General features: G+C 42.3%; 1 protein-coding gene across 12 annotated transcripts in view; it reads right to left on the reverse strand.

Moving 5' to 3' along the window:
- The window catches only part of cacna2d2a (calcium channel, voltage-dependent, alpha 2/delta subunit 2a), a 909,486-nt gene that overhangs the window by 596,636 nt on the left and 285,499 nt on the right, over window positions 1-27,351 (reverse strand). For all 12 annotated transcript variants that reach the window (XM_059944500.1, XM_059944501.1, XM_059944510.1 and 9 more), the window contains exon 3: window positions 21,528-21,644. In XM_059944500.1, the coding sequence (XP_059800483.1) occupies window positions 21,528-21,644 (117 nt within the window). The remainder of the gene's footprint in view (window positions 1-21,527; window positions 21,645-27,351) is intronic.

A 27,351-nucleotide genomic window follows, 5' to 3' on the forward strand; every position in this document is an offset into this window, starting at 1 on the left:
CTTTGTTAATGCACTTCAAAGCTACACATATATCCTTCCTCGTAACATACATATGTTCTAAGACTTCACTATTTATTACCCTTATTTCTTCTGCATCCATGATATTCTTCTTGGTAACCACTGAGAAACAGACATTAAAATCTCGGCCATATCCTGTGGCTTGACATATAGGTGGCCCTTTTAGTCTATAAGAGGTTTAGTCTGTCCCTAATCACCCTTTTATTACTAGTATTACTGGAAAAAACTCTTGAGATCACCTGTAACCCCTCCTGCTAAATCCATTTCAAACAATCTTTCGTCCTCTTGTTTTCCTTCTTAATCTTGCTGTGAAAAATGAGAGAAGTGCAAGACATTCCAAATAAGAAGAAATTTTTGAATGGAAGAAGGACACTACCATGGCTGACAAGTGAAGTCAGAGCCAAAGTAAAAGCAAAAGAGAGGGCATACAAGGGAGCCAAAGCTGGTGTTGAGATAAAGGATTGGGAAGCTTTTAAAAACTTGCAGAAGGAAACTAGGAAGGTCATTACAAAGGAAAAGATGAATTATGAAAGGAAGCTTTCATGTTTCAAAGAAGATATTAAAAGCTTTTTTAAGTATATAAAGGTTAAAAGAGAGTTGAGGGTAGATATAGGACCAACAGAAAATGATGCTGGAGATATTGTATTGAGAGACGCAGAGACAGCAGAGGAACTGAATGTGTATGTTGCATGAGTTTTTACAGTGGAAGACATCTGCAGTATACTGGACATTCAAGAGTGTCAGGGAAGTGAAATATATGTAGTGAAAATTATGACTGAGAAGGTGCTCAGGAAGCTTAATGGTCTGAAGGTGGATAAATCTCCTGGACCTGATGGAATGCACCCTTGGGTTCTGGATGAAGTAGCTGGAGAGATTGCAGAGGCATTAACAATGATCTTTCAAGATTCTGGCATTGTACCGGATGAATAGAAAACTGAAAATGTTACTCTGCTATATAAGAAGGGTGGGAGGCAGCAGAAAGGAAACTTATAGACCTGTTAGCCTGACATCAGTGGTTGTGAAGTTGTTGGAATCGATTGTTAGGGATGAGATTACGGAATACCTGGAGACACATGACAAGATAGGCCAAAGGAAAATCCTGCCTGACTAACCTAATGAAATTTTTTGAGGAAATTACAAGCAGGGTAGACAAAGGAGATGCAGTAGACATGGTGTACTTGGATTTTCAGAAGGCCTTTGATGAGGTGCCGCACATGAGGCTGCTCAGCAAGATGAGAGCCTGTGGAATTACAGGGAAGTTACTAGCATGGGTGGAGCATTGGCTGGTTGGCAGAAAACGGAGAGTGGGAATATAGGGATCCTATTCTGGCTGGCTGCCAGTTACCAGTGGAATTCCACAGGGGTCAGTGTTGGGACCACTGCTTTTTACAATGCATGTCAATGATTTGGACTATGGGATTAATGGATTTGTGGCTAAATTTGCTGATGATACAAAGATAGGTGGAGGAGCAGGTAGTGTTGAGGAAACAGAGAGACTTAGATAGTTTAGGGGAATAGCAAAAGAAGTGGCAAATGAAATACAATGTTGGAAAGTGTATGGTCATGCACTTTAGTGGAAGAAATAAACAGGCAGCCTATTATTTAGATGGGGAGAGAATTCAAAATGCAGATATGCAAAGGGACTTGGGAGTCTTTGTGCAGGGTACCCTAAAGGTTAACCCCCAGGTTGAATCAGTGGTGAAGAAGTCAAATGCAATGTTGGTCCTAATTTCTGGAGGTATAGAATATAAAAGCAGGGATGTGATGATGAGGTTCTATAATGCACTCGTGAGACCAGGACATCAAAGGGTATGGATAGAAGACAAGGGAGTGGGGATGACTGGAAGAATTGGATCAGCTCATGATTGGGCAGACTTGATGGGCCAAATGGCCTACTTCTGCTCCTATACCTTATGGTCTTTTTTATATTCATTGAGGGATCCATTTGTGCCATTGAGCTACCGAAACACAATGGATACTTCCTTCTTTGTCTTGACCAAAGCCTTGCTATTTCTTGTCAGTAAGGGATGTTGAACTTAGTATGTGCACCCTTCACCATAACTGAACATGCTGCTGATAAGCATGACCCTTTTAAAAGCCTCCTATTTGCCAACCATTCCTTTACCTTAAACATAATTTCCCAGTCAACCCCAGCTAGTTCCTGCCTAATGCCCTCAAACACGGCCCTGCTCTAGTCTGGGACTTTAACCAATAGACCTGTCCTAGCTTATTCAATAACTATTTCAAGACTAATAGAATTGTGCTCACTAGACCTAAAGTGCACCCTGTTGCTTTGTTATTGCAACAACACACACATTGCTAGAGTAGCGGTTAGTGCAATGCTGCTATAAGATTGGGGTTCAATTCCCACAGCCATCTGTAAGGAGCTTCTCCATTCTCCCCGTGACCACGTGGATTTCCTCCTTATGGGTTTGGCTTAGTGAGTTGTGAGGATGCTATATTGGCATCTGAAGTATCGTGCCATTTGCAGGCTGCCAAGCACAATCCTCGCTGATTTGCTACTTCTTTGTACAATATGCTTTGATCCTTCAATACCCACGTTACAAATAAAGTTACAAAATGCATGTCATCTATGGAGAGATATAAAGAGTCAATGTTGTGGGCTGAGTCCCTTCATCGAGACTGGAAAGAAGGCAAAAGGCAGAATAAAAGGTAGGACGAGAGGCAGGGACATGAGCTGACATGTTGGTAGGTAAATTGAGCTTATAGTGGGTAGGTAGGAAGGTGGGGGAGGGAAAAGGGAATGATGTTCAAAGCTGGGAGCTGAGGGTTGTAAGAGACAAAGGGCTGAAGAAAAAGGGACTAAATATAAGGACAAGAGATCACAGATAAAGGAAGGAGATGAGAAACCAGAAGATAAGCAGGATGTGAGGGTGGTGTAGTGGATGAGAAGAGGCAAGGCAATGATAGGGTTAAGGTAAAACAAAGAGGGCAGGGAATAGAGGGGAGAGGTTAATGGAAGTTAGAAAGTCAATATTGTTGTCTTCAGGATGGAGACTACCAAGACTGAGTATAAGGTGTATAAGGTGTTGCTCCTCCAATCTGAGCCTGGCCTCAATGAGGCAGAAGTAGACCATTCAGCCCATCAACAGCTGTGGATGGACATGTCAGTATGGAAATCGAAATCAGAATTAAAATGGCTGGTCACTGTGAGATCCCAGCTGGTAAAGCCTTTTCTCTTATGTCCTTGGATGACTGCCAAAAAGAGGCATTCACTGTTATTTCTCCATAACACTATAGAATCAACCTACTGAGGGGTAATAAAACCTGTGCATCAAGGATCACCTTCACAATAATTAATCATATCATTGGGACTTGGGTTGGTAAGATGAGCATGGATCCACCTCTAGCCAGTAGTTGTTCCACTTTCTTGGGTTCCTACCTGCTGTAACATCCACCTCTCTTTACACTGCACTACTTGGTGATGCAGTTTAACAGAGTGGACAGCAAATTGCTTCAATTAAGTCTTTTGTCGCTCCCTGTCTTACTTAATCCACTCTCGCTACAGATCCATTGTCTGCTCATTATGTCACTAACTAATCAGACTGGTTAAAATAAAAATCAATACTGCCAGGGCACAGGGATACATTGAACCCAACACAGCTGAGCTTAGCTTAGGTCACTCTAACCTTCAACCAAATCAAAGTGCCTTTTTGTTACTTCATCAATGTGAATTTGATTGTTCACCACAAGCAGCATACTATTGACTCATCATCTCTGAACCAGCAATCAGTTCAGCATTTTATTCCTGCGCAGGCACCAAAGGGAATTTCAGAATTCCTGTTCACCTGGAGAAGTTCACCATTCCTTATGACCATGCCAGCTGTGCTTTCAACGATTAAAGATCTGCACCGTCTGTAACGATGGAACCTTCCTCCAGTACCGCACAATGCTGATGACAGCAACTCCAAATGCATTCACCAGCACTGCTCCATGGCATGCAGTTAGAACAGTCCGAGGCTTCACTGAGTGAGTGAACGTTCCAGAAAAGCTGCAATATTAGCACGTTCACAGAGGAGTATTCTGTACTGTGGTTACAGAATGGAAGGGCACCATTCAGCCCATCAAGTATATACTGACTCTATAGAGAAGCACTCTAGCTAGGCCCACAACACTACCCAAAGTTCTAACGTTCATTTATTATCAAAGTATACAACCCTGAAATTTTCCTTCTCCAGATAGCTACAAAACCAAGAAAGAAAAGAATGGCAGCATGACATCAACTCCCAAACCCCTCCTCCCTGCACAAACAATGAACAAGAACCATACAGGAACATTGACCTCCAAATACCCCCCTCCAAAAAACAGGAAACATCAGGCAAAAAACACAGAATATAAAAAAACTATAAGACTGAAAGAAGTCTAAAGTTCACGTCCATATCCGAAACACTGAAAACCTGGGTAACATTCTCCAGGGACAGCAGTAGCATTACCCTCTCCGACAGCAGAGCGATCCCACCGGTGATCAAAAGGCAGTCTCCCCTCTGCACAGCAAAGGGATCTCGCCAGTGATCAAAAGGCAGTCTCCCCTCTTCAGCAGCAGAGTGATCCCACCAGCAATTAAAAGGCAGTCTCCCCTCTCCACAGCAAAGTGATCTCACCAGTGATCAAAAGGCAGTCTCCCCTCTTCGGCAGCAGAGCGATCCCACCAGCAATTAAAAGGCAGTCTCCACTCTCTGGCAGCAGAGTAATCTCATCATCTTCACTTCACTTGGTTCTTCACTCTTCCATGGATGAGAATAATTTCTCTCTTTCTACTCTCCTCATACCTTTCATGATATTAAATTCCTCTATCAGATCCCTTCACAACGTCCTCTGTTCTGAGTGAAACAACCCTGTCTCCTCCAGTCTAATCACAGAAAGTCCTTCATCCCACTGAGAGCATTTCAATAAATCTCTTTTGTATCTTCTTCAGCTACTGGAGAATCAGTATTTTATAACCAGGACTTCCAAAATGACAAAAGAGACTGCAGATGCTGGAATGTGGATTAAAAGTCAAACTACTAGAAGAACTCAGCAGTCAAGCAGCATCCATGGAGGTAAAAGAAAAGATGACATTTTGGGTTGTGACCCTGTATCGAGACAGAGTATAGAGTGGAGTACGGAGGGGTGGGAGTAAGGAGCGAGGTAGGATTTGGTGGGTGAGAGATGAAACCAGCTGAGGTGGGGTTGATGGACAGATTGAACCAGATGGGGATGAGATCCACTGAGTTTCTTCTCCCTTGGCCTACTGTCCCTATCCTCTTCCCCATATGGTGCCATCTGCCCAACATCCCTTCCTTAACGTATTCCACCTAGCACATTCCAATTTCTATCTGAACCATGCACCCTTCCCCACCTGGTTCTATCTGTCCATCATCTCCTTCATTAGCTGGTTCTATCACCCACCAACCTGTCTCACCCCTTCCTCTCACTCTATATAATGACTTTCTCCTTCTAGACCCATTGTCCCGACACAGGTTCATGCCCTGTAACATCAACCATCCCTTTGCCTTGCTGAGTTCCTCCAGCTCTTTGCTTTTTTTTAAAATCAGGATTTCCTTGCTCTTGTATCTTAAGATTCCATCTATGTTTTAAAATACTTCAGCAACTTGCCCAGCCATTTCCAATGAACGGTACACAGATACACTCAGATCATCGAGCACCTTCAATCCATCCTCAAACGGCAAGATTTCCTGGTGACCACCTATTTTAATTCTACTTCTTATTTCCATTCTGAAATGTTGGTCCAAGGTTCCCTCTCTTACCATGACGAGGTTGTTGGTAAAATATCTTGAATTCCATCTGGGTAGTCTCCAACCTGATGGCATGAATATTGATTTCTCTAATTTCCTTTGATCCCCTTTCTCTCTTTTCCATTCTGGCTCCCCTCTTGCCCTTTCTCTTCTCCTGACCTGCCCACCACCACTTCTCCTTTCCCTTTCTCCCACAGCCCATTCAGATTTCTTCTTCTTCAACCCTTTACCTTTTCCATCTATCACCTCCTAGTTTTACTTCATCCACCCCCATCCCCCTTCCACTTACCTTCCATTTACTTGGCTTCATCAATCAACTGCCAGCTTGTACTCCTTCCCCTTCCTCTACCTTCTGCCCTCATCCTCTCCAGTCCAAGTTTTGTGACATCCACAAGTTTGAAAAATGAATCCAAACAATCAATGCATAAGTTGATTGCACAAATTTCACCATGTCCCTTTGCCATCCTCGAAAAATTCCATTGTGAATTTACAAACAACAATCATACTATTAGTCTATCAAAAACTCGCCACCATCACTTTCTACTTTCTATTAATAAGCTATTTTTTTAAATCCATGCTACACTGAAGCCTTCTTGTTTCATGGGCTTACATCTTCATGACAAGTTTATTATCAAAAGCACCTTAAAAGAGTTGATGCATAATATAGCATTTCCTCGAAAACAACTGTTTCTGTTACTTCATTATAAAATTCATTTGCATCTACCTTGATAGGTCTAATGCTATTTCCTTTCATTAAATCTATGTTGCCTTATTCCAGCCATACATGTCTGAGCTTCAGCTTATTCTATCCACAATTGTTACTTCTGAATATTTTCTCAACACAAAGGCCAAATTGACTTGCCTGTAGTTATTCCATTAATCCCTGCTACCATTTTTGAACAAAACTATAAAACTTATATTTTTTTGAGTCCTCAGCACCATTTACATAGTTACAGATATCTGGAAGGTTATCAGTAATTGCTAGGTATTCTTCAATGTCTCCCATCTGGACAAGATAATTTGACTGCTTTAAATCCTGGTAGCCTTTCTTGAGTCTCCTTTTCATCAGTTTTTACAAAACAGATTTTTTCAACATCTTCTTTTGCTGAGGCTCCAACAGCATCCTTCTTGGCAAAAGGCAAATGCAATTTTCCATTTAGTCCCTGCTTATGCATTTGTAACCATGAGGAGATCTCATCCTTGGTCTCTGCTTGACTCTTTTTGATTCACACGGCCATGGAATATTTCTGCATTCCCTCTCTAAATTTGCTTCTATATCCTTTTACAGTTTATCTCTGTACTTTCAACAATCAATTTGATTTTCACGTGTTATCAACCTGTCAAATCTATTTCTGTGCTGTTCTGTTCTCCATCATTTTGGTCCACCAGAGAACTCTAGCTTTTACTTTCAGAACCTCTTCCCACAAGGGAATCTACTTTGACTATTCATGAATTAGTATGCCTGCCAAGCTTTGATTTCAACTTACACAGGCCAAACCTATTTTCATCCCATTGAAATCAGCCCTCGGTCAACACAAGAGGTTCAGCAAATGCTGGCAATCCAAAGTAATACAACCTGCAATTGTCACCTTTTACATTGGGATGACCTGTACTTCCTTTCATTGCTGATCTGAACTTATTACATTATGATCACTGCTCCCATATTTGCTCTGACTCTTCAGTAGAATGGTCCAGCAATGCTGCCTTTCCAGTTCAGCTGAAATGGGCCTGTCTACAAATTTCTCTGGACAACCTTCAGAAATTCCTCCCATCTTCATGTTCCTATTCGTAGACCATTAGAGCATAAGATATAGAAGCAGAATTAGGCCATTTGGCCCATTGAGTCTGCTTTGCCATTTCGTCCAATTGGCTGATCCAATTTTCCTCTTAGCCCTAACCTCCTGCCTTCTCCTCATTGTTCTTCAATCAAGAATCTGACCAATCAAGAATTTAACAACCTTGGTTTGATAAAGACTTGGTTTCCACAGCTGCCTGTGGCAAAGAATTCCACAGATTCCTCACTCTCTAGCTAAAGAAATTCCTCCTCATCTCCGTTCTAAAGGACATCCTTCTATTCTGAGGCTGTGGTCGTAGACCCTCCCACCAGCAGAAGCAATCTCTCCACATCCACTCTATCAAGGCCTTTCACCATTCAATAGATTTCAATGAGATCATCCCTTATTCTTCCGAATTCAAGTGAATACAGGCTCAGAGCCGTCAAACGCTCTTCATATGACAAGTCATTCAATCCTGGAATCATTTTTGTGAATCTCCTTTGAATCCTCTCCAGATTCAGCACATCCTTTCAAAGAGGCCCAAAACTGCTCACAATACTCAAAGTCAGGCCTCAGCAGTGCTTTATAAAATCTCAACATTACATTCTTGCTCTTGCTTTTATATTCTCTACTTCCTCAAAACTACTTGCCCCTCCATATCATCTGTATCATCATAAAATATACGATAATATATAACATAAAAAGAATTGGTCCCAACTCGGAGCCCTGTGGAACACCGCCAGTCACTGGTAGCCAACCAGAAAAGGTTCCCTTTATTTCCACTCTTTGCCTCCTGCCAATCAGCCACAGATATATCCATGCTAGACTCTCCTTAAATACCATAGGCTTGTAGTTTAAGCAGTCTGATGTGTGGCACCTTGTCAAAGGCCTTGTGAAAATCTAAGTACACAACATCAACCAATTCTCCTTTCTCTATCCTGCTTGTTATTTCTTCAAAAATTCCAACAGATTTGAGAAAACTATGCCTACTTTATCATGTGCCTCCAAGTACCCTGAGCCCTCAACCATTAATCGACCCCAACATATTCCCAACCACAGAGGTCAGACTAACTGGCTTATAACTTCCTTTTCCAGCTCACTCCCTTCTTGAAGAGTGAAGTGACACTTGTAATTTTCCAGTCTTCCAAATTCATTCCTGAATCTAGTGATTCTTGAAAGATCTCTCCACATTCTCTTTCAGAACTCTAATACCATCCAGTCCAGATTACTTATCTACCTTCAGATCTTTCAGTTTCCCAAGAACCTTCTCTCTAGTGATGGTAACTTCACACCTTCCATGCCCCCGACACCTGGAACTTCCATCGTACTGCTAGTGTCTTCCACAGTGAAGACTGATGCAAAATACTAATTCAGTCATCCACCATTTCTTTCTCACCCATTGCTACTTCTCCAGTATCGTTTTCCAGATGTCTGATATCTGCTCCCACCTCTCCCTAACATTTTATGTATCTGAAGAAACTTTAATTTCTTTAATATAGTTGGCTAGCTTACTTTCATATTCCATCTTTACCTTCTTAATGACTTTTTAGTTGCCTTCTGTTGGTATTCAAAAACATCCCAATCCTCTAACTTCCCACTATTTTTGCTCCATTGTATGCCCTCTCTTTTTTTTAATTTGGCTTTGACTTCTCTTGTTAGCCATGGTTGTGTCATCTTTCCTTTAAAATACTTCTTCCTCTTTGGGATGTACATATCCTGTGCCTTCTGAATTGCTTCCAGAAAGTCCAGCCATTGCTGCTCTGCCAACATCTATGCCAGTTCTTTTTCAATCAATTCCTGCCAACTCCTCTATCATGCCTCTATCATTCCCTTTTATCCTAGTGTATATTCTACATTTGATATCTCTTTTATAATTACTCTGTGGCTGCCATGATAGACAATAGGTGCAGAAGTAGACCATTTGGCCCTTCGAGCCTGCATCGCCATTCTGAGATCACCTATTCTCACCTACCTGCACTCAGCCCATAACCCTCCATTCCTTTCCTGTCCATATACCTATCCTTTTTTTTAAATGACAAACTTGAACCTGCCTCTACCACTTCTACCTGAGATCATGGCTGATCATCTACTATCAATACCCGGTTCCTGCCTTGTCCCCATATCCCTTGATTCCCCTATCCATAAGATACCTACCTAGCTCCTTCTTGAAAGCATCCAGAGAATTGGCCTCCACTGCCTTCTGAGGCAGTGCATTCCGCACCCCTACAACTCTCTGGGAGAAGAAGTTTTTCCTTAACTCTGTCCGAAATGACCTACCCCTTATTCTTAAACCATGCCCTCTAGTACTGGACTCTCCCAGCATCTGGAATATATTTCCTGTCTCTATCTTGTCCAATCCCTTAATAATCTTATATGTTGCAATCAGATCCCCTCTCAATCTCCTTAATTCCAGCGTGTACAAGCCCAGTCTCTCTAACCTCTCTGTGTAAGACAGTCCGGACATCCCAGGAATTAACCTTGTGAATCTATGCTGCACTTCTTCTACAGCCAGGATGTCCTTCCTTAACCCTGGAGACCAAAACTGTACACAATACTCCAGGTGTGGTCTCACCAGGGCCCTGTACAAATGCAAAAGGATTTCCTTGCTCTTGTACTCAATTCCCTTTGTAATAAAGGCCAACATTCCATTAGTCTTCACTGCCTGCTGCACTTGCTCATTCACCTTCAGTGACTGATGAACAAGGACTCCTAGATCTCTTTGTATTTCTCCCTTACCTAACTCTACACCGTTCGGATAATAATCTGCCTTCCTGTTCTTACTCCCAAAGTGGATAACCTCACACTTATTCACATTAAATGTCATCTGCCAAGTATCTGCCCACTCACCCAGCCTATCCAAGTCACCCTGAATTCTCCTAACATCTTCATCACATGTCACACTGCCACCCAGCTTAGTATCATCAGCAAACTTGCTGATGTTATTCTCAATGCCTTCATCCAAATCGTTGACGTAAATTGTAAACAGCTGTGGTCCCAATACCGAGCCCTGTGGCACCCCACTAGTCACCACCTGCCATTCCAAGAAACACCCATTCACTGCTACCCTTTGCTTTCTATCTGCCAACCAGTCTTCTATCCAAGTCAATATCTTCCCCCCAGTGCCATGAGCTCTGATTTTACCCACCAATCTCCTATGTGTGCCTTCTGAAAATCGAGGTACACTACATCCACTGGATCTCCCTTGTCTAAATTCCTGGTTACATCCTCGAAAAGCTCCAATAGATTAGTCAAGCATGATTTGCCCTTGGTAAATCCATGCTGGCTCGGCCCAATCCTATCACTGCTATCTAGATATGCCACTATTTCATCTTTAATAATGGGCTCTAGCATCTTCCCCACTACTGATGTTAGGCTGACAAGACGATAGTTCTCTGTTTTCTCCCTCCCTCCCTCCCTCCTTTCTTAAAAAGTGGGATAACATTAGCCATTCTCCAATCCTCAGGAACTGATCCTGAATCTAAGGAACATTGGAAAATGATTACCAATGCATCCGCAATTTCCAGACCCAACTCCTTTAGTACCCTAGGATGCAGACCATATGGATCTGGGGATTTGTTAGCCTTCAGTCCCATCAGTCTACTCATCACCGTTTCCTTCCTAATGTCAATCTGTTTCATTTCCTCTGTTACCCTATGTCCTTGGCCCATCCATACATCTGGGAGATTGCTTGTGTCTTCCTTAGTGAAGACAGATCTAAAGTACTTATTAAATTCTTCTGCCATTTCTCTGTTTCCCGTAACAATTTCACCCAATTAATTCTTCAAGGGCCCAACATTGTTCTTAACTATCTTCTTTCTCTTCACATACCTAAAAAAGCTTTTGCAATCCTCCTTTATATTCCTGGCTAGCTTGCGTTCGTACCTCTTTTTTGCTCCCCCTATTGCCTTTTTAGCTAAGTTCTGTTGTTCCTTAAAAATTTCCCAATCATCTGTCCTCCCACTCACCTTAGCCCTGTCATACTTCCTTTTTTTTAATGCTATGCAATCTCTGACTTCCTTTGTCAATCACTGTGGCCCCTTTCCCCCCTTTGAATCCTTCCTTCTCCGGGGGATGAACTGATTTTGCACCTTGTGCATTATTCTCAAGAATACCTGCCATTGCTGTTCCATTGTCTTTTCTGCTAGGATATCCGTCCAGTTAACTTTGGCCAGCTCCCCCCTCAAGGCTCCTTAGTCTCCTTTGTTCAACTGCAACACTGACACCTCCGAGCTGCCCTTATCCTTCTCAAATTGCAGATAAAAACTTATCATATTATGATCACTACCTCCTAATGGCTCCTTTACTGCAAGATCGCTTATCAAATCCTGTTCATTACATAACACTAAATCCAGAATAGCCTTGTCCCTGGTCGGCTCTCATACAAGCTGTTCCAAGAATGCATCCCGTAGGAACTCTACAAATTCCCTATTCTGGGGTCCAGCACCAACCTGATTCTCCCAGTTCACCTGCATGTTGAAATCCCCCATAACTACTGCGACATTACCTTTGCCACATGCCAATGTTAACTCCTTATTCAACTTGCACCCAATATCCATGCTACTGTTTGGTGGTCTGTAGACAACACCCATTAGGGTCCTTTTGCCCTTACTGTTCCTCAGTTCTAGCCACACAGACTCTACTTCTCCTGATCCTATGTCCCCCCTTGCAAAGGACTGAATCTCATTCCTCACCAACAGGGCCACCCCACCCCCTCTGCCCACATTTCTGTCCCTACAATAGCACGTATACCCTTGTACATTCATTTCCAAGGTCTGATCTCCCTGCAGCCATGTCTCCGTTATCCCAACAACATCATAGTTACACTTTCGCACCTGAGTTTCAAGCTCATCCACCTTATTTCTGACACTTCGTGCATTCAGATATAGAATTTTTAGCCCATTTCTCCTCTCTCTGTTTAAATCGCTGCCTATTGTGCTTAACCCAGCTCCCCAAACTCCCGTCGGGCTATACGCCCCTTGAATTTTGTTGTCCTTCCTAAATTTACTTATTCTTTCTGCACATTTAACTCCATGTTCCTTCAGACCATCCCTCTGTACATGTGTCCTCCTTATCACTTGTTCCGCCTCACCTTTCTCTACTACACACTTAATATTCCGGAACCATGTAGTCCCCACCTGTCCTTTATTCTTCATCTCGCACATTTTGGATCCCTGCCCCCTGCAAATTTAGTTTAAACCGCCCCCCCCGAGCAGCACTAGCAAACTTCCCTGCAAGAATGTTAGTACCGCTCCAGTTCAGGTGTAAACCGTCCCATCGGAACAGATCCCACCTTCCCTGGAACAAAGCCCAATTATCTAAAAACCTGAAGCCCTCCCTCCAGCACCATCCTCTCAGCCATGTATTAATCTGTATAATCCTTCTGTTCCTTGCCTCACTCGCATGTGGCACAGGTAGCAATCCTGAGATTGTTACCCTGGAGGTCCTGCCCTTCAGCTTCACACCTAACTCTCTGAACTCACTACGCAGGACCCCCTCACTCATCCTACCCACGTCGTTGGTCCCTACATGGACCACAACATCTGGGTTCTTGCCCTCCCTCTCGAGAATAACCTGCAGCCGATCTGAGATGATGAATGCCTCATTAAGGTGACATCCATTATTAAGGACTCCCATCACTCAGGATATGTCCTCTTCTCATTGCTATCATCAAGGAGATACAGGAGCCTGAAGACACACGCCCAATGTTTCAGGAACAGCTTCTCACTTTCCACCATCAGATTTCTGAATGGACAAAGAACCCAGGAAAACTACCTCAGTATTTTCCCTCCCTTTTTGCACTGTTTATTTAATCTAACTTTATATATGTATGTATATGTACACACACACACACACACACACACACACACACACACACACACACACACACACACACACACACACACACACACAAACACACACACACACACGGATATATATAAAATTTTATAGAAATTTATAGTTTTTATTATTACATATAGCAATATATCGCTGCCACAAAACAACAAATTTCATGACATATGTGTGATAGTAACCTGACTCCAATTCTGATTGCTGCAATTTCCTAGGAAGTTTGATTCTTGATATTGTCCCATGAAATGTTCCCAATAGGACTTCTACTGTTTGTTAATTCTAACGAGGATGTCCACTCTCTCCAGATGGCAAAATTATCCTGAATTCATATTGCAATTTCATATTTAACATGATTCCCGTCCTTTTGACAGCCAGGCCTCTGACACTGCCACTGCATTGCACTCATAAGCGCTTGTCAATATTCCCAAATAGCAGATTATGCTAGTGGCTGCTTGGCAGTTTCTGCTAATGATTGTGGAGGATGCTGGATAGGAATGGCAGCCTTCAGCTGCAGCACCAAAGAACTTTTGGCCACACTCAGTCACAGCAGGAACAGCAGAACTCACAACAAAAGCCACCAGAATGTCCTGAGCATTAATGGCATTTCACTACCAATGTAAAATGCTATTATGGTATATCTATGGTAGAAAAATTTGGAGCATTAAAGGCTTCACACAATAACAAGAGTTGAAGTACTAAATTTATTAGAAAATCAAACTGTGCACAGGATGCAGAGAGATATAGATAGGTTAAGTGAGTGAACAAGGGTCTGGCAGATGGAGTACAATGTCGTTAAATGCAAGGTCGACTACTTTGGAAGGAAAAATGGAAGACCAGGTTATTATTTAAATGGTAAACGACTGTAGCATGCTGTTGTGCAGAGGGACTTGTGAGCACTTGTGCATTATTCGCAAAAGGTTCGTTTGCAGGCACAACAGGTTGTCTAGAGGGCAAATGCAATGTTGGCCTTCATTAGGATTCAAAGGTTTATTTAATATCAAGGTATGTTATCAAATTATCATTGCTAGAGGGAATGAATTTAAGAGCAGGGAGGTCATGCTGCAACTGTACAGGGTACTGGTGAGGCCACACCTGGAGCACTCCATACTTGAGGAAAGATATACTGGCTGTGGAGACAGTGCAGAGGGGTTTCACCAAGTTGATCCCAGGGATGAGGGGGTTAGACTCTAAGGAGAGATCGAGTCACCTGTGGCTATACTCGTTGTACTTCAGTATGCTCCCATTTCTTATGTAGTAATGGCAATACCCAGTAACATCAGCAGGGCAGCCAGTATCTGCACTCTGAGAGCACTGATGTAATAATGGAGCACTTAGTAACTCCAGCAGGGAGCGTTCGATGTTGATGATAGCTCAAGAGCATCAGCAAACTGTAAAATGAGTGCTGAGGAAGGAGTCAGTGTGAGCAGAGCTGGCCACGGACACCTCTGTCAGCAGCAGCAGGATGCAGTCTCACAGCTGCAGAGAACATTCCCCGCAGTGTTATTTCTGTTGGGAGCGATGTTTGTTTTCAGCGATGCTGGAGGAGAGGCATTAGTGAACTAGCCACCTGTTTTACATTTCAATCAGCAAACACAGGCTGTTCCAGTGGACTCATGTGCCCATGCCCTGTGTTACCACAACCATGAACGCACTGTACATTTGGCATTCAGTTCTGTACAGTTAACAGCAATCTGTTTGAAAGATACTGCCAAGGAAACAGTGCCCTATTAACAGGTAAATTGAAGGCTGCAACACACTGTTGTATTTGGACAAACAACTTACAACAAAATTAAGTATGCTGAAGAAATCATATTCTGATATCCATTTAGCAGGAGATGCCCCACCTCCCTGCATGAAATAAGTGATTTGACTCTTCAATTTTATCACTACGCTGCTGCAGCATGCATTTAACTCATGTAATTGCTTCTGATTCTGAATAAATTGTCCCTTCTAAGTTAATGAAAGCTTTAACTGTATTGATTGTTGTGAAAGTTCTGCATTCAGGGGCTGTGGCTGGATCCCTCCCTTCAGAATCACACCTGCATTACCTTACAGCTCCAACTGGGACTCCTCCATCCCAGTAATGAGTCTATGAAGCCATTCTCCTGATGCTGGTGCAATGCAGAAGTCTAACAAGTGATTAAGCGTGAAATTGTGTTGGCAGCTCCAGCCCTCAGCAACTGATTACCCGCAGACAATAAACAAACAGCTTTTTTCGAGCTGACCTTCCTGAAGCACAGAGGCTCCACACATTTACACTCTGACAATCCCCAGACAAATTGTGCCATCCCCAGACTGCAACCACCACATCTATTGTACCTCTACAGGTCCTCCCCAGGCTACCGCTGCCCAGCCAGTGCAAACCCCATTCAAATGAGCATTTGTAACACCAGTCGGATGCATGGCATATATTTGCTGGTTCCTGTAGAGGTGAGCACGGGGCACCTCCATACTCCCTCCTAGCCATAACGATCAGGGGCTGGGTCAGGTTTAGCAGAGCTGGGAGCCCTGAGCACACGCTCCTGCTCACTCAGTGGCGGTGGTCGCTGGCTGGCCATCACTCCTCCTGCCCTGCTCACTCTTCCCACACACATTTTCTCCGATCCTCTCCTACACATTGACATTGTTTCAAAGTTCAAAGTAAATGTATTACAAAAGTACAAATACATCACCATATACAACCCAAAGATTCATTTTCTTGTGGGTCTAACTCTCGTTATGGCTAGCGGCTTAATATGGGGGATGATAGGCCCCCAGCCCGGCCAAACTTAAGAAATCTCATTTGGGTGGATGCTGCGCGATGTGTCCCCGTTACAAATCAGTACCCTGAAACAAAAGACAGTGCACAATATGCAATTTAAACATTGAGGTTTAAAATTCTTAATTTGACTCTAAGGTTAGTAAAGAAAACAAAAAAGAAAAAGGGCCCATTCTCATGATACAAGTCGATTGCACAAGGTTGGAGCTCACTGATAAGGCCGTTCGTCCACCATCAACCACCTCCGATCGTCACTGACTTTCGGACCCTTGCTCCAAGTCCACTCTGTTCAGCAGTCTACCAACTCTCTCCATTCGCATCTTCTCTCCAAGGCAAAGGGCCTCCGAACAACATCCCACTCATTGGCTAGCATGCCCTGTTATCTCTAGTCATAAGCCAAACATTGCTGCTACAGAGAAACCATTACCTCAACAGTGGAACATTACAGAGAAGCCATTACATTAGCAGTGAAACCTTACAGCATGTTACATGGGCATACTCAATAAATCCAATAACCATATTAGAATCAATGAAAGACCACACCAAGCAGAGCAGACAATCAGTGTGCAAATACAAAAGCAAAAACTAAAACATAATAATAAGTAAGCAATAAATATCGAGGACATGAGATGAAGAGTCCTTGAAAGTGAGTGAGTCCATAGGTTGTGGGAGCAGTTAAGTTCATTTCCCCTTGACAACATTTTGGGTTATGAATAATTCCCAAGAGAGAGTCTTGTCATAACTTTGGCACCACCTGTAATTGTCAACCACACATTTCTCCGCTGGTCTTAAATAATTTCAGTTCTATATGTGAGAAAAGGAACAGGTAATTCAGCCCACCGAACACGTCCAACAAGTGAAATAAAATCATGTGTGCTTTGTACTTCACCACTATCCACCCTTTTCGGTCCCTAACGCTGACTTACACACTAACAAGAAGACTAATAGTTGATCAAAATATATAAAATTTCATGGGGAACCAAGGAACAAACATGAAGATCCTTTGCTGAGGATCCATAAGCAAACGGCAAAGATTCAGAAGAACTGGTGGAAAGATTAGTGTATAATTGGAGAATGGTTTTTTTTCTCCCCAAGAGGCACTGGGGATCAGGAATCTTTGCTTGAAAGGGTGGATAAAGTGGAAATTCCCATCACCTTTATTGTGAATCAGGTCCTGCAGAGGAAAGGCTTTCTCAACTGGCATTAACATAATGAGCCAAATGGCCTCCCTTTCTGTATAGGGCATATTCTATCATGCCCTACTCTAGTAGAAACTCTTGTAAACTTTATCAGCCTGGCTGAGACCATGCAAATTCATCTGCATAGACTACATGCCATCTAAAACATAATAACCCTTCAAGCAGCAGAACAGATGTGTAGATCTCAGTATATCAGACTGCCAATTTCAGAATTGTATAATACAGTTGAGCATTTCAGTCAAGTCTGCACCAAGCTGCATCTCCATCAAGGTTGCTGCTCAGAATTTTTTGTTTTTATTTTACATTCATAGGGATGGTTTTGGGGACCGAGAGGAGAGTTAAGGTTCAGTTTAGGGTTTAGGACAGGGATGTGAGTAAGTTAGTGGACAGATTAATTCTCTGCTCACATTGACTGCATGAAGGCCAGCAACGTGGACGAGGTCAGAGTTGGCAGACCAGCAGGAATAAGGGCTTGCTCCCCTCCTACCCCAGGTCAGCGGGTACATGAGTCGGAGAACCAGAATTGCTTTGTCGTTGGTATGTTCGGCTTTGCTGTGTTCTGTGTGGCTCTGCTATGTTGGTGCTGGGATGCGTGGCAACACTTGCACACCCTTGGGTGTGTTGGCTATTAGTGAAATTGGCGCTTTTCTCCTTAGGTTTTGATGTACATGTGATAAATAAATCTAAATCTGAAATCATTCTTTCCACATTTACGGCAACACTGCACGGCCTCTAAATGTGCGTCCCTTGTACAGAAGTAGATGGACATCATATTCGGGATTTGGGACTATCGACACCGCAGTGAAAACAGCAGCAAAACAAGTCATTCCCAAGTAAGCATCTGCCAAACTGGCAGGTTGCTGAGACGTGCAGAAGCGAACTGAAGAGATGGTCCAAACCACAGAGACATCTTGCTCAGTGGATCTGTTTGCATAAAGAACTCAGCAACAGACAGACCAGTGCTACAGAAAGAATAGCTAGGCCATGCTGGAAATCCCCTCCAGCATCCCGCTGTCCAATGACAGGTGGAATGTCACACTGCTGTATCGGCACAGTGAGGTTTGGGCTGACTATAGCCATTATTATGTCGGTCACAAAGCTACAGGGACTTGACCAAATTGTTAGAATCACGCGGAGTTACTGGGCATCAATGATCTGAGCTACAGATAAGAAGCTGGAAGAACACAGCATCTGAAGAACATACCATCCAGTTCCCCCACAGATGCTGCCTGACCTGCTGAGTTCCTCCAGGTTCTTATTTGCTCCTCTAGGTTCCAGCTTCTCCCGGCTTTGTGTCTCCAATGATAGGAAACTGGCTTCCGTGTCTCAGACAACTCTTCAATTAGTCAGCTCTGGGCTGTGCAGGAGGCTTTAGGCAGCATTTAACTATGTCGGAGGGGTATAGGTGCAGAAAGCCTTGCACTGTGGAGAGTGAGAGAATCAGATGACAATGAACCTGATGTAAATGGCTTTTTACACCACTGACCACAGTCAACTGTCCAGTAAATTACTCTTCCAAGGTACAGGCAGTCCCCGAGTTACGGACAACTTGTACTTATGAACCGAGGAAGGAGAACGCCGTCTGCCATTTTAAGTTGGATCGCGACGCTGTCGGCCATTTTAAGTCGTTGCCATTGACACAGTGTTCAGTGTGTAACTTTGTATTTTGCTTAAATTTTCCTTAGCAAGATTCACCCTGACCCTGCCCCCCCCCCATCATTCTGGTCGACTGGTGGCGCAGTGAAATCAGCGCTGGGCTCGAGACAGACCGCTCCCACCCGAGTGCACCAGGTTGATGTCGATCCAGTGACTCCCGTACCATCCGTGCCAGGTGGATGTCGAGCTCACAACTCGACCTCGTAAAAAAAAGCACTGCCACCTCCAGTTTAAATTCCCACATGGAATATTGTGGAGGATCAAATACCCAAACTCAGCACAGCCCCCACTTGTCCCATTTAACCTGTGTCAGAGCGATGGTCCTTAGGACCCGGGGAAATTCAGTGCGGTGGTCCTTAGGACCCAGCAGACCGCGGGAGCCAGCAGAGGTTGAGAGCTTGCGGAGCTCAGGACCTGCCGCCCGCCGTGTTTCTGTTCCATTGACGGGAAGCGATCGCGATTGTATATAAAGTGGAAATAATAAATGTTTGGAAGGAGGTGAAACGCCATCGGTCATTGGAAAAGCGTTAGGCTACAGTCGGTCAACGATCGGAACAATTTTAAAGGATAAAAGATAAAGTGAAAATAATGGAGCATGTGAAAAACCCTGTCCCGATGAAAGCTACAATTATTACTAAGCAATGCAGTGGTTTAATTATTGGAATATATACGTTTCTTAAGTGTTTTATATGCATAGAAAGGTAAAATATATACTATATACCTAAGGCAAATATTTGACTAACTGACACTAAATAATACCGGCTGTACTTGTTCTGATGTACGTACAAATCCGACTTAAAGACGGACTCAGGAACAGAACTCGTACGTAACCCGGGTTCTGCCTGTACAGGCAAAGTGCATCAAGGGCTTCTGATCCCATTGTGGATGACCAGGAGTTCCGAACTCAAAATATTGTCAATTCCTTTCCATATGCAAGAATTTAGACACTATTCGGCCCATCTCATTAAAACCATCGCATCTGAAACCATAGCATAGCAATTAGCATAATGCTATTATGTGCCAATGACCTGGATTCAATTCCATCACCATAATGTGTTTGTACATTCTCCCTGTGACCATGTGGTTTTCCTCCAGGTTCTCCAGTCTCCTCCCACGTACGGGTTAGTGGGAGGATTCCAAGCCAGGCTGAGATGGTGGGCTGTAGAAGTTCCTCTACCCGGTATCTTTTTCGCAGTCACTAGAGAGAAAGACTGAGGACCTTCGGGCAAGGTTGCTGTATCAGAGGGAAAGGAGGAGTTGCTGTGTTCTTTGTTCAAGAGACATGGCTGACTGAAAGCACGCTGGACATGATGATCACATGCAATATGATGGATGTTCAGAATGTTCAGGCAAGGCAAGAGATGGGGATCTTTCTTTCATGAAAAACTCTTTGGATGAAGCTTTCTTGTTGAATTCTTGTTTTCCTGACCAGTAACAGCTAATGATTAATAGCTGTTTCTCTGTGAGAGTTTTCCTGTGTGATCCTAACCACAGTTCACATACCACTATTAAGTGCCATGATTAGTAAACAAGAAACAGCCTACTCTGACACCTTTCAAATCATTGCTGGTCCTTCCTTGAAGAAACCTCTGCCCAAATATCATCATCATATCACCTGCAGCACCAGGGATTCAACACACTCAGCCACTGCAACTATGATTAGGAATGCCGACCATTCCACAGCTAGACGCATTTTGGGAAATCTGTTCATCTAGTTGTCCTTCTCCCACCTGTATACAGGCAGAGGCTAAAAAGCAAGGCTTCAGAAGTAAGGACAACCAAGAGGTGGTCATGGGATTGCTTCGTCTGGGCTATGTTCAAGGACATCAGAGGATCTGAACGAATATGTCATGGACTTTATAAAATCAGTGATAGACAAGTGTGTCCTCACAAAATAATTCAGAATCTTTCCCCAACCAGAAGCTTCAGATGAACCAAAACATCCACAATCACTGACACCAGATCAATGGTATTCAGGTCTGGTGACCAAGTAAATTAAAGAGGTCCAGGTACGATCTCTGGAAAACATCTCACATGTAAAGTGGCATTTTCGGACCAAACTTGAATCACAGATGCTCGACAGCTGTGGCAGGGCTTGAATGCCATCAGCTCCTACAGAGTGAAACCCAGCAACATAGGTGACTACGAGGCTTTGCTCCTAAATTCCCTTTTATGTTCGCATTGACCGACAGAACATGGAGGCACCTTCACGAACTCCCAAAGCCCCCCAATGACCCTGCGATCTCAATCTCTGAGGCCAGCTCTGATCACCAGCCCCATTCCCGCAGTCTCAGTCACCTCAGACTACAGTCCATCTCTGACCTCCTATTATCAAGCCACGCAGGCTGTGGCCACAGATCCAAATCCCCAGATCAACCTCAGGACATTGTTAATCTTCTCAACAAGCTCCAGGGGTGGGGGGAAGGATGGGTGGAGCACTATTTTTAGCACTATACTATAGCTGGAAATTTTAACCACTAAACAAATGTGAGGGAAAAGCAGCCTGAAATCCTACCTCCAAAGCCTCCACCTTCTTGTCCAAGAGTTTCTCGATCTCACTGGCCACTCGTTTCACCAGCTTGTCAGGAATGTTCTCCTTGATTTCGAAGAGATGTTTGTGGTCATCATACAGCTGATGGAGAGAGAGAGAGAGAGAGAGAGAGAGAGAGGAAGAGAGAGATAATCAGAGGAAGTTGCAGAAGGCCTGTTTATTGGTATTGATTTGGCAGTCTTAACACATTGAGAATATGCTGTATACAACCACTGAAACATTAGGAAATGGACCGCAGCAACAAGATCGCTGCAGGACTTGTACGTGTCCAGGATAAAGAGGTGTGCAGAAGAAATCACAATCCACCCTGCAAACTGCCTTTTCCAAATGCTCCCTTCTGGAGAGCGATACAGAGCTATTAAAACAAAATCTTCACGCCATCTTAAAAGTTTCTTCCCTCAGTTAATCTGATCATTCTTTTCAGCCCTCTCTACTCTTCTCAATCTAGGACCCCTGTCACTGCACTTTTTATAATGCTGTTTACATTATAAATACACACAGGTATTTATACATTTATGCAGATTTTTCCATATCCATACTTCAGTCTCTAACTTATTTTTATATAATTTATAGAATGTTGAATGTTGTTTTTTTGTTGCACATAGCACTCTGACCAACACACCACAGCAAATTCATAATACATGTAAATATACACTCAGTGGCAAAAAAAGCTGATCCTTTATCACAGATGCTTCAAATATTCAAAGATTACAGATGGTCCTGCTCTGGCTTGAGGGTCAGAATATGAGAGCATGTGATCTGAGGCAGGCTGGGTTCAGTTAGATGCTGCAGATGGAACAGGTGCAGAGAAAGGTCTGAAACTTAACTTGACCTCACAAGTGAAAGCAGGATCTTGAACAATTTGGTGAAGCTTCAGGCCAATGCCTACATGGAACATTATCTGCAATGGGGACTCAGGGCTTTGGTTTTGCTCTTCCTGATGTTTAACTCCTTGAGTCTATAGTGGCTCTTTTTACAGCAACTCCATCAGTCAATCCTTGCTTTATCCACTAAAAATACATTCAACCTTAACAGTGTCCCTTCCTTTCTAGATTCAGTTTTTTGAGCATGTCAACCTAAACAAATTTATACACACTCAAATCTATCTCATTACTCACCTTAGGAAGCAAACCACATCACAGGCCCACAGTCCAACTTAAATTGCTCCAATCCCAGAAAATTACAAAAATTTAGTTAACAGAAACAAAATTGACCAGTTAACCCCCTAGGGTCTGCTCTGACTTCAATAAGACCATGGTTGAATGTCACCAGCTCCTGTTTCACTTGTAGTTCCAATGTTTGCCAATCTCCTTTAATGACCACACATTTCCCAAAGTCTCCTTTGAAATTTCTGATCCTCTCTGCTGCCACTGTCTCAAAGATAGTCTAGATCATTACATGTTTTTGCTCACATCCTGCCTTATTCTTGTCCAAAACCTTAATTTGTGTCCCTTTTTCCTTCTACTATCAACTGATGGGAACTTACTTCCTGGAACAAATCTGTCACCTCTGTCAATCGTCCCACAACTTCCTTTGCTCCGGGAAGCACGGTCCATCTTCTGCATGGCTGGAATCCTCATCTCTGGTATCATGCTAGCAAACCTCCTCTGTACCCTTTCAAGCATCTTTCTCAACGTGAGCCTTAATTTTGATACCAGCCTTTGAAGTGGTACTATGTCCAACATTTCTTTAAAATCCATACAGATAACACACTCAACACACTAGCCTTTTCTCAACTTCATCAAACCATTAATTATGGTCAAAAAAATCTGCCTTTTACAAAACCATACTGGTTGTCCTTAGTGAACCAAAACCTCACCAAATCATTGATAGTCTTTTCCCTGAATATTGCTTATAGAATTTAATGTTTTAATGAGTGGCTGGCTGCTTGACAGATGCCCAGATACCCTTATAACCATTCTTGTCCAAGGCTCCAGTTGCCAGTTTTCATTTCCCTGCCACTCCCTCCAAGAGATCTAGGGAGTTTGGATGAGATTGACAAAACCTTTAGCTACTTTAAGCCAAAATTCCCATACCTGTTTGGGATATACGCCATTAGGAACGGTCGATTAACCATTCTGTGCACAGCTAACCATTCCAGAGATGTTGCCTGTCATGTTTCAGCCCATCTGCAACCTTCCCCACCTCCACGTTGTCTAATATTTGTCAGTGCATTCCTGTTGAATGAGTCCTGAGGCAACATCCTCATTCAGAGCTCACACTTAGTGGGAGGCAACGCTGACATCCATGTTCCTATGGATCAGCCTCACAATTCCGACATCCACGTTCCTACGGATCAGCCTCACAATTCCGACATCCACGTTCCTACGGATCAGCCTCACAATTCTGACATCCACGTTCCCACAGATCAGCCTCACAATTCCGACATCCACGTTCCTACGGATCAGCCTCACAATTCTGACATCCACGTTCCCACAGATCAGCCTCACAATTCCGACATCCACGTTCCCACAGATCAGCCTGGCAACTCATGAACAACAGTGAGGGGGATGGTGGAGGTGAGGATTGATGGAGGAGGGGTTGTAGCTGCAATGCGGTTGGTAGAGGGGCAGGTTCAGGAGGTGATGGTTGGTGGAGGCCAAAATATTGGAGAGTTAAGGACAGGGAAGGAAGGTCAGTGGTGGGGGTGGAGAAGAGAAGGGATAGTGAAGGGGTGTGGAGGGTAATTGCAGGAGGAAAGAAGGGAAGGCATAGTGGAGGAGGATTTCCTATCAAGTATACAAATAGGTTCTCTCAGTCTACACCTCTTAACAGACATGCCTTTGAGCATAAACTTTGTAGGGTGTGTGGGAGGATAAGTACTGAGAGACCATTATCATACATACAGGGGTTTGTGGTTAAGGACCTATGTGCCTATGAAATTAGTATTGGTGGAGTTTCAAGATGGCGACGTAAACATTTGCCTTTTAGACGCTCTTCATTTTTTCAACTATAATGACCCTTTAATTAAATCTTTTCGAATTTAATCACATGGGTTGATACTTTCGATTAACTTTTTTTTCTTCCTAAAACAATATTTGATCTAATCTTGTCAAACTTAAAATGGCTACAAGCAAGCAATCGTCTAAGGATCCTTTATCCATCGACGCAATTTCTAGTCTTTTGGACGTTAAACTGGATGCTAAACTTGCGGGTCTGGAAGGCAGATTAGATGGTAAATTGGGAAGTAGACTGACAAGTTTGGAAAATAAGCTTACCAGGAAAATATCTGAACTTGAAGAAGTTGATAGATCGCTTGAAACTAAGCTTCAATCGCAGGCATCAGACATTCAGCGGCATGAAGATAAGATCGCGACTCTTGAAAGATCAATTTGTGAAAAAGTACGTACAATTGAAGCGCTGGAGAAGAAGGTAGAGTCGAATGCTAAAACTATGGATCAGTATAATTTTAAAATTACTGATCTTGAAAATCGATCTCGCAGACAGAATTTGCGTATCATCGGGTCTCCCGAAAAAGTTGAGTCCGGTGATTTAACTGAATTTTTCTCTAAATTACTATGGGAAACTTTCAGTGCTGAAGGTTTGCGATCTAAACCTGTTATCGACCGCGCTCACAGAGTTGCAAGATTTTCGGCTCTGTCTGGTAAACCACGAGCGGTGATTGTTCGCCTTCATTATCCTCGGGAGAAAGAGCATTTAATTCGATTAGCTCGTAAAAAAGGTATGATTTCTTACAACACTAACACATTTCGAATTGTTGAAGATTATTCATACGATGTAATGAGATTGAGAATCGCTTTTAAACCAGTGATGGCAGAGATTCACTCGATTGGACTTAAACAAGCTTTAATGTATCCAGCGAAGCTTAGAATTACGTTGAACGACAACAGTCAGCAATTTTTCAACACTCCGGAAGAAGCGAAGAAATTTGTTGAAGAATATAGATCTTCTAGTGCAACTTGAACTATGTGTTATGATGAAGATTTTTCGGAGAGAGGATGCCATCTCATTTTAATTAACCTATGATGCTGGGTTATAACTTCTTATCCTGATCTGCGGGTCTGGTTCTTTTTTTTTACTATCATCATTGTTCTATAGATGCTCTTTTAATTTTTATAATATTTTTTTTATTCTTTTTTCTGTGTCAGATATACACATTTATATTTTGTAATAACGATTTATTTTTTTCAAGATGTCGTTTCTTCTTCCCATAAGACTTTGTTTTCTATAAGCATTTATTTGTTTCCCTGTACTTAGAAATGGGACGAATGCTTTGAATTTTTTAGTCTTTTTTTTTATATATTGTAGTGTCTATTAAATCTTGTTTTTAATCCTATTTTGATAACTTTTTTTTATTAAACTTTTTTAACAGATTGCTGAATTTACAGTTATATTTTGTAAGATGGCTTTTTCAAAATGTCATTTCTTCTTCCCATAAGTCTTTGCTTCTGAAACGTCAACTTTCTTGTATTTGAATATGGAATTTTTTTTTAAAGGTATATTACACTTCTAAATTTTAATGTTTATACTTTTTTTATTAATGATTGTTTGTTTTATTATATTAGTTTTTTCATTCTGATTGATATATATTTTCTTTTTGCAACCCTATATTTAAATCTGGGTTTTTTAAAATCTTTTTATGGAGCTGCCATCTTGAAATGGGGATAAGGTTAGTGTTAGATTATGCGCCTGCCCCTTGGCTTTCCTTCGAAGGGTGGGGGGAGGGGGTAGGGATCTTTTTTCACGCTTTTGCGTTTTTTTTTGCTTTTAGTTTATGGGCCGACTTTAAATTATTAATGTTGTTGAGGTGTCATGTTCTCCGGTTGCTCCTGAATCTATTTTCCTTCTTCCTGAATTATGGGTTATGTGTCTTTTCAACCTATTATGATACACACAACTAATATTGGCATGATGATAAATCTATTAACTTTATCTCTTGGAATACTAATGGTTTAAATCATCCGATTAAACGTAAAAAAATATTTAAAGTATTCCATAGATTGAACGCTATTATTTTTGCATAGGAGACCCATATTAGGAGGGAGGATAATCAACGTTTTTTTCGGTTCTGGAAGGGTCAACAATTTCACTCGAATTGTACCGCCAAAATTAGGGGTGTGTCTATTTTTATAGACCCCTCAATTTTGTTTACACATCATGAAATTATTTCTGATCCACAGGGCAGATTTTTGTTGATAACTGGTTCACTTTTTAATCGAAAAGTGGTTCCAGTTAATATTTATGCTCCAAACTTTGACTGCCCTGAATTTTTTAAACGTTTATTTACTTCCCTTCCTAATCTAAAAGAATATATGTTGATAATGGGTGGAGATTTTAATTGTTGTTTGAATCCTTCGATGGATAGATCTAAACCTATCCGAACTCTTCCGAATAGATCAGCCTTACTTATTAATTCTTTTATGGTTGATTCGGGAATTACAGAAATATGGCGGTTTTTGAACCCTAAAGATAAAGAATTTTCATTTTTTTCACATGTATATCATAGTTATTCTAGAATTGATTATTTCCTTATTGATCTTCGGTTATTAACGGATGTTATTGATTGAAAATATGATTCTATTACTATTTCGGATCATGCACCTTTGAAGATATCTATTAAGATTTCGGACTTTTCCAATAATATTAGATCTTGGAGACTTAACGCTACTTTGCTTCAAGACCCAGAATTTGTCACCTACATAAAACAGCAAATTGACTTGTTTTTCTCAACAAACTATACTGAAGAAATTGACAGAGGAATACTTTGGGACTCTTTCAAGGCTTTTATCCGTGGACAAATTATCTCGTATTCTGCTGGTAAAAGGAA

This window comes from Hypanus sabinus, chromosome 19 (assembly GCF_030144855.1).
Source record: "Hypanus sabinus isolate sHypSab1 chromosome 19, sHypSab1.hap1, whole genome shotgun sequence".
Classification (NCBI taxonomy): domain Eukaryota; kingdom Metazoa; phylum Chordata; class Chondrichthyes; order Myliobatiformes; family Dasyatidae; genus Hypanus; species Hypanus sabinus.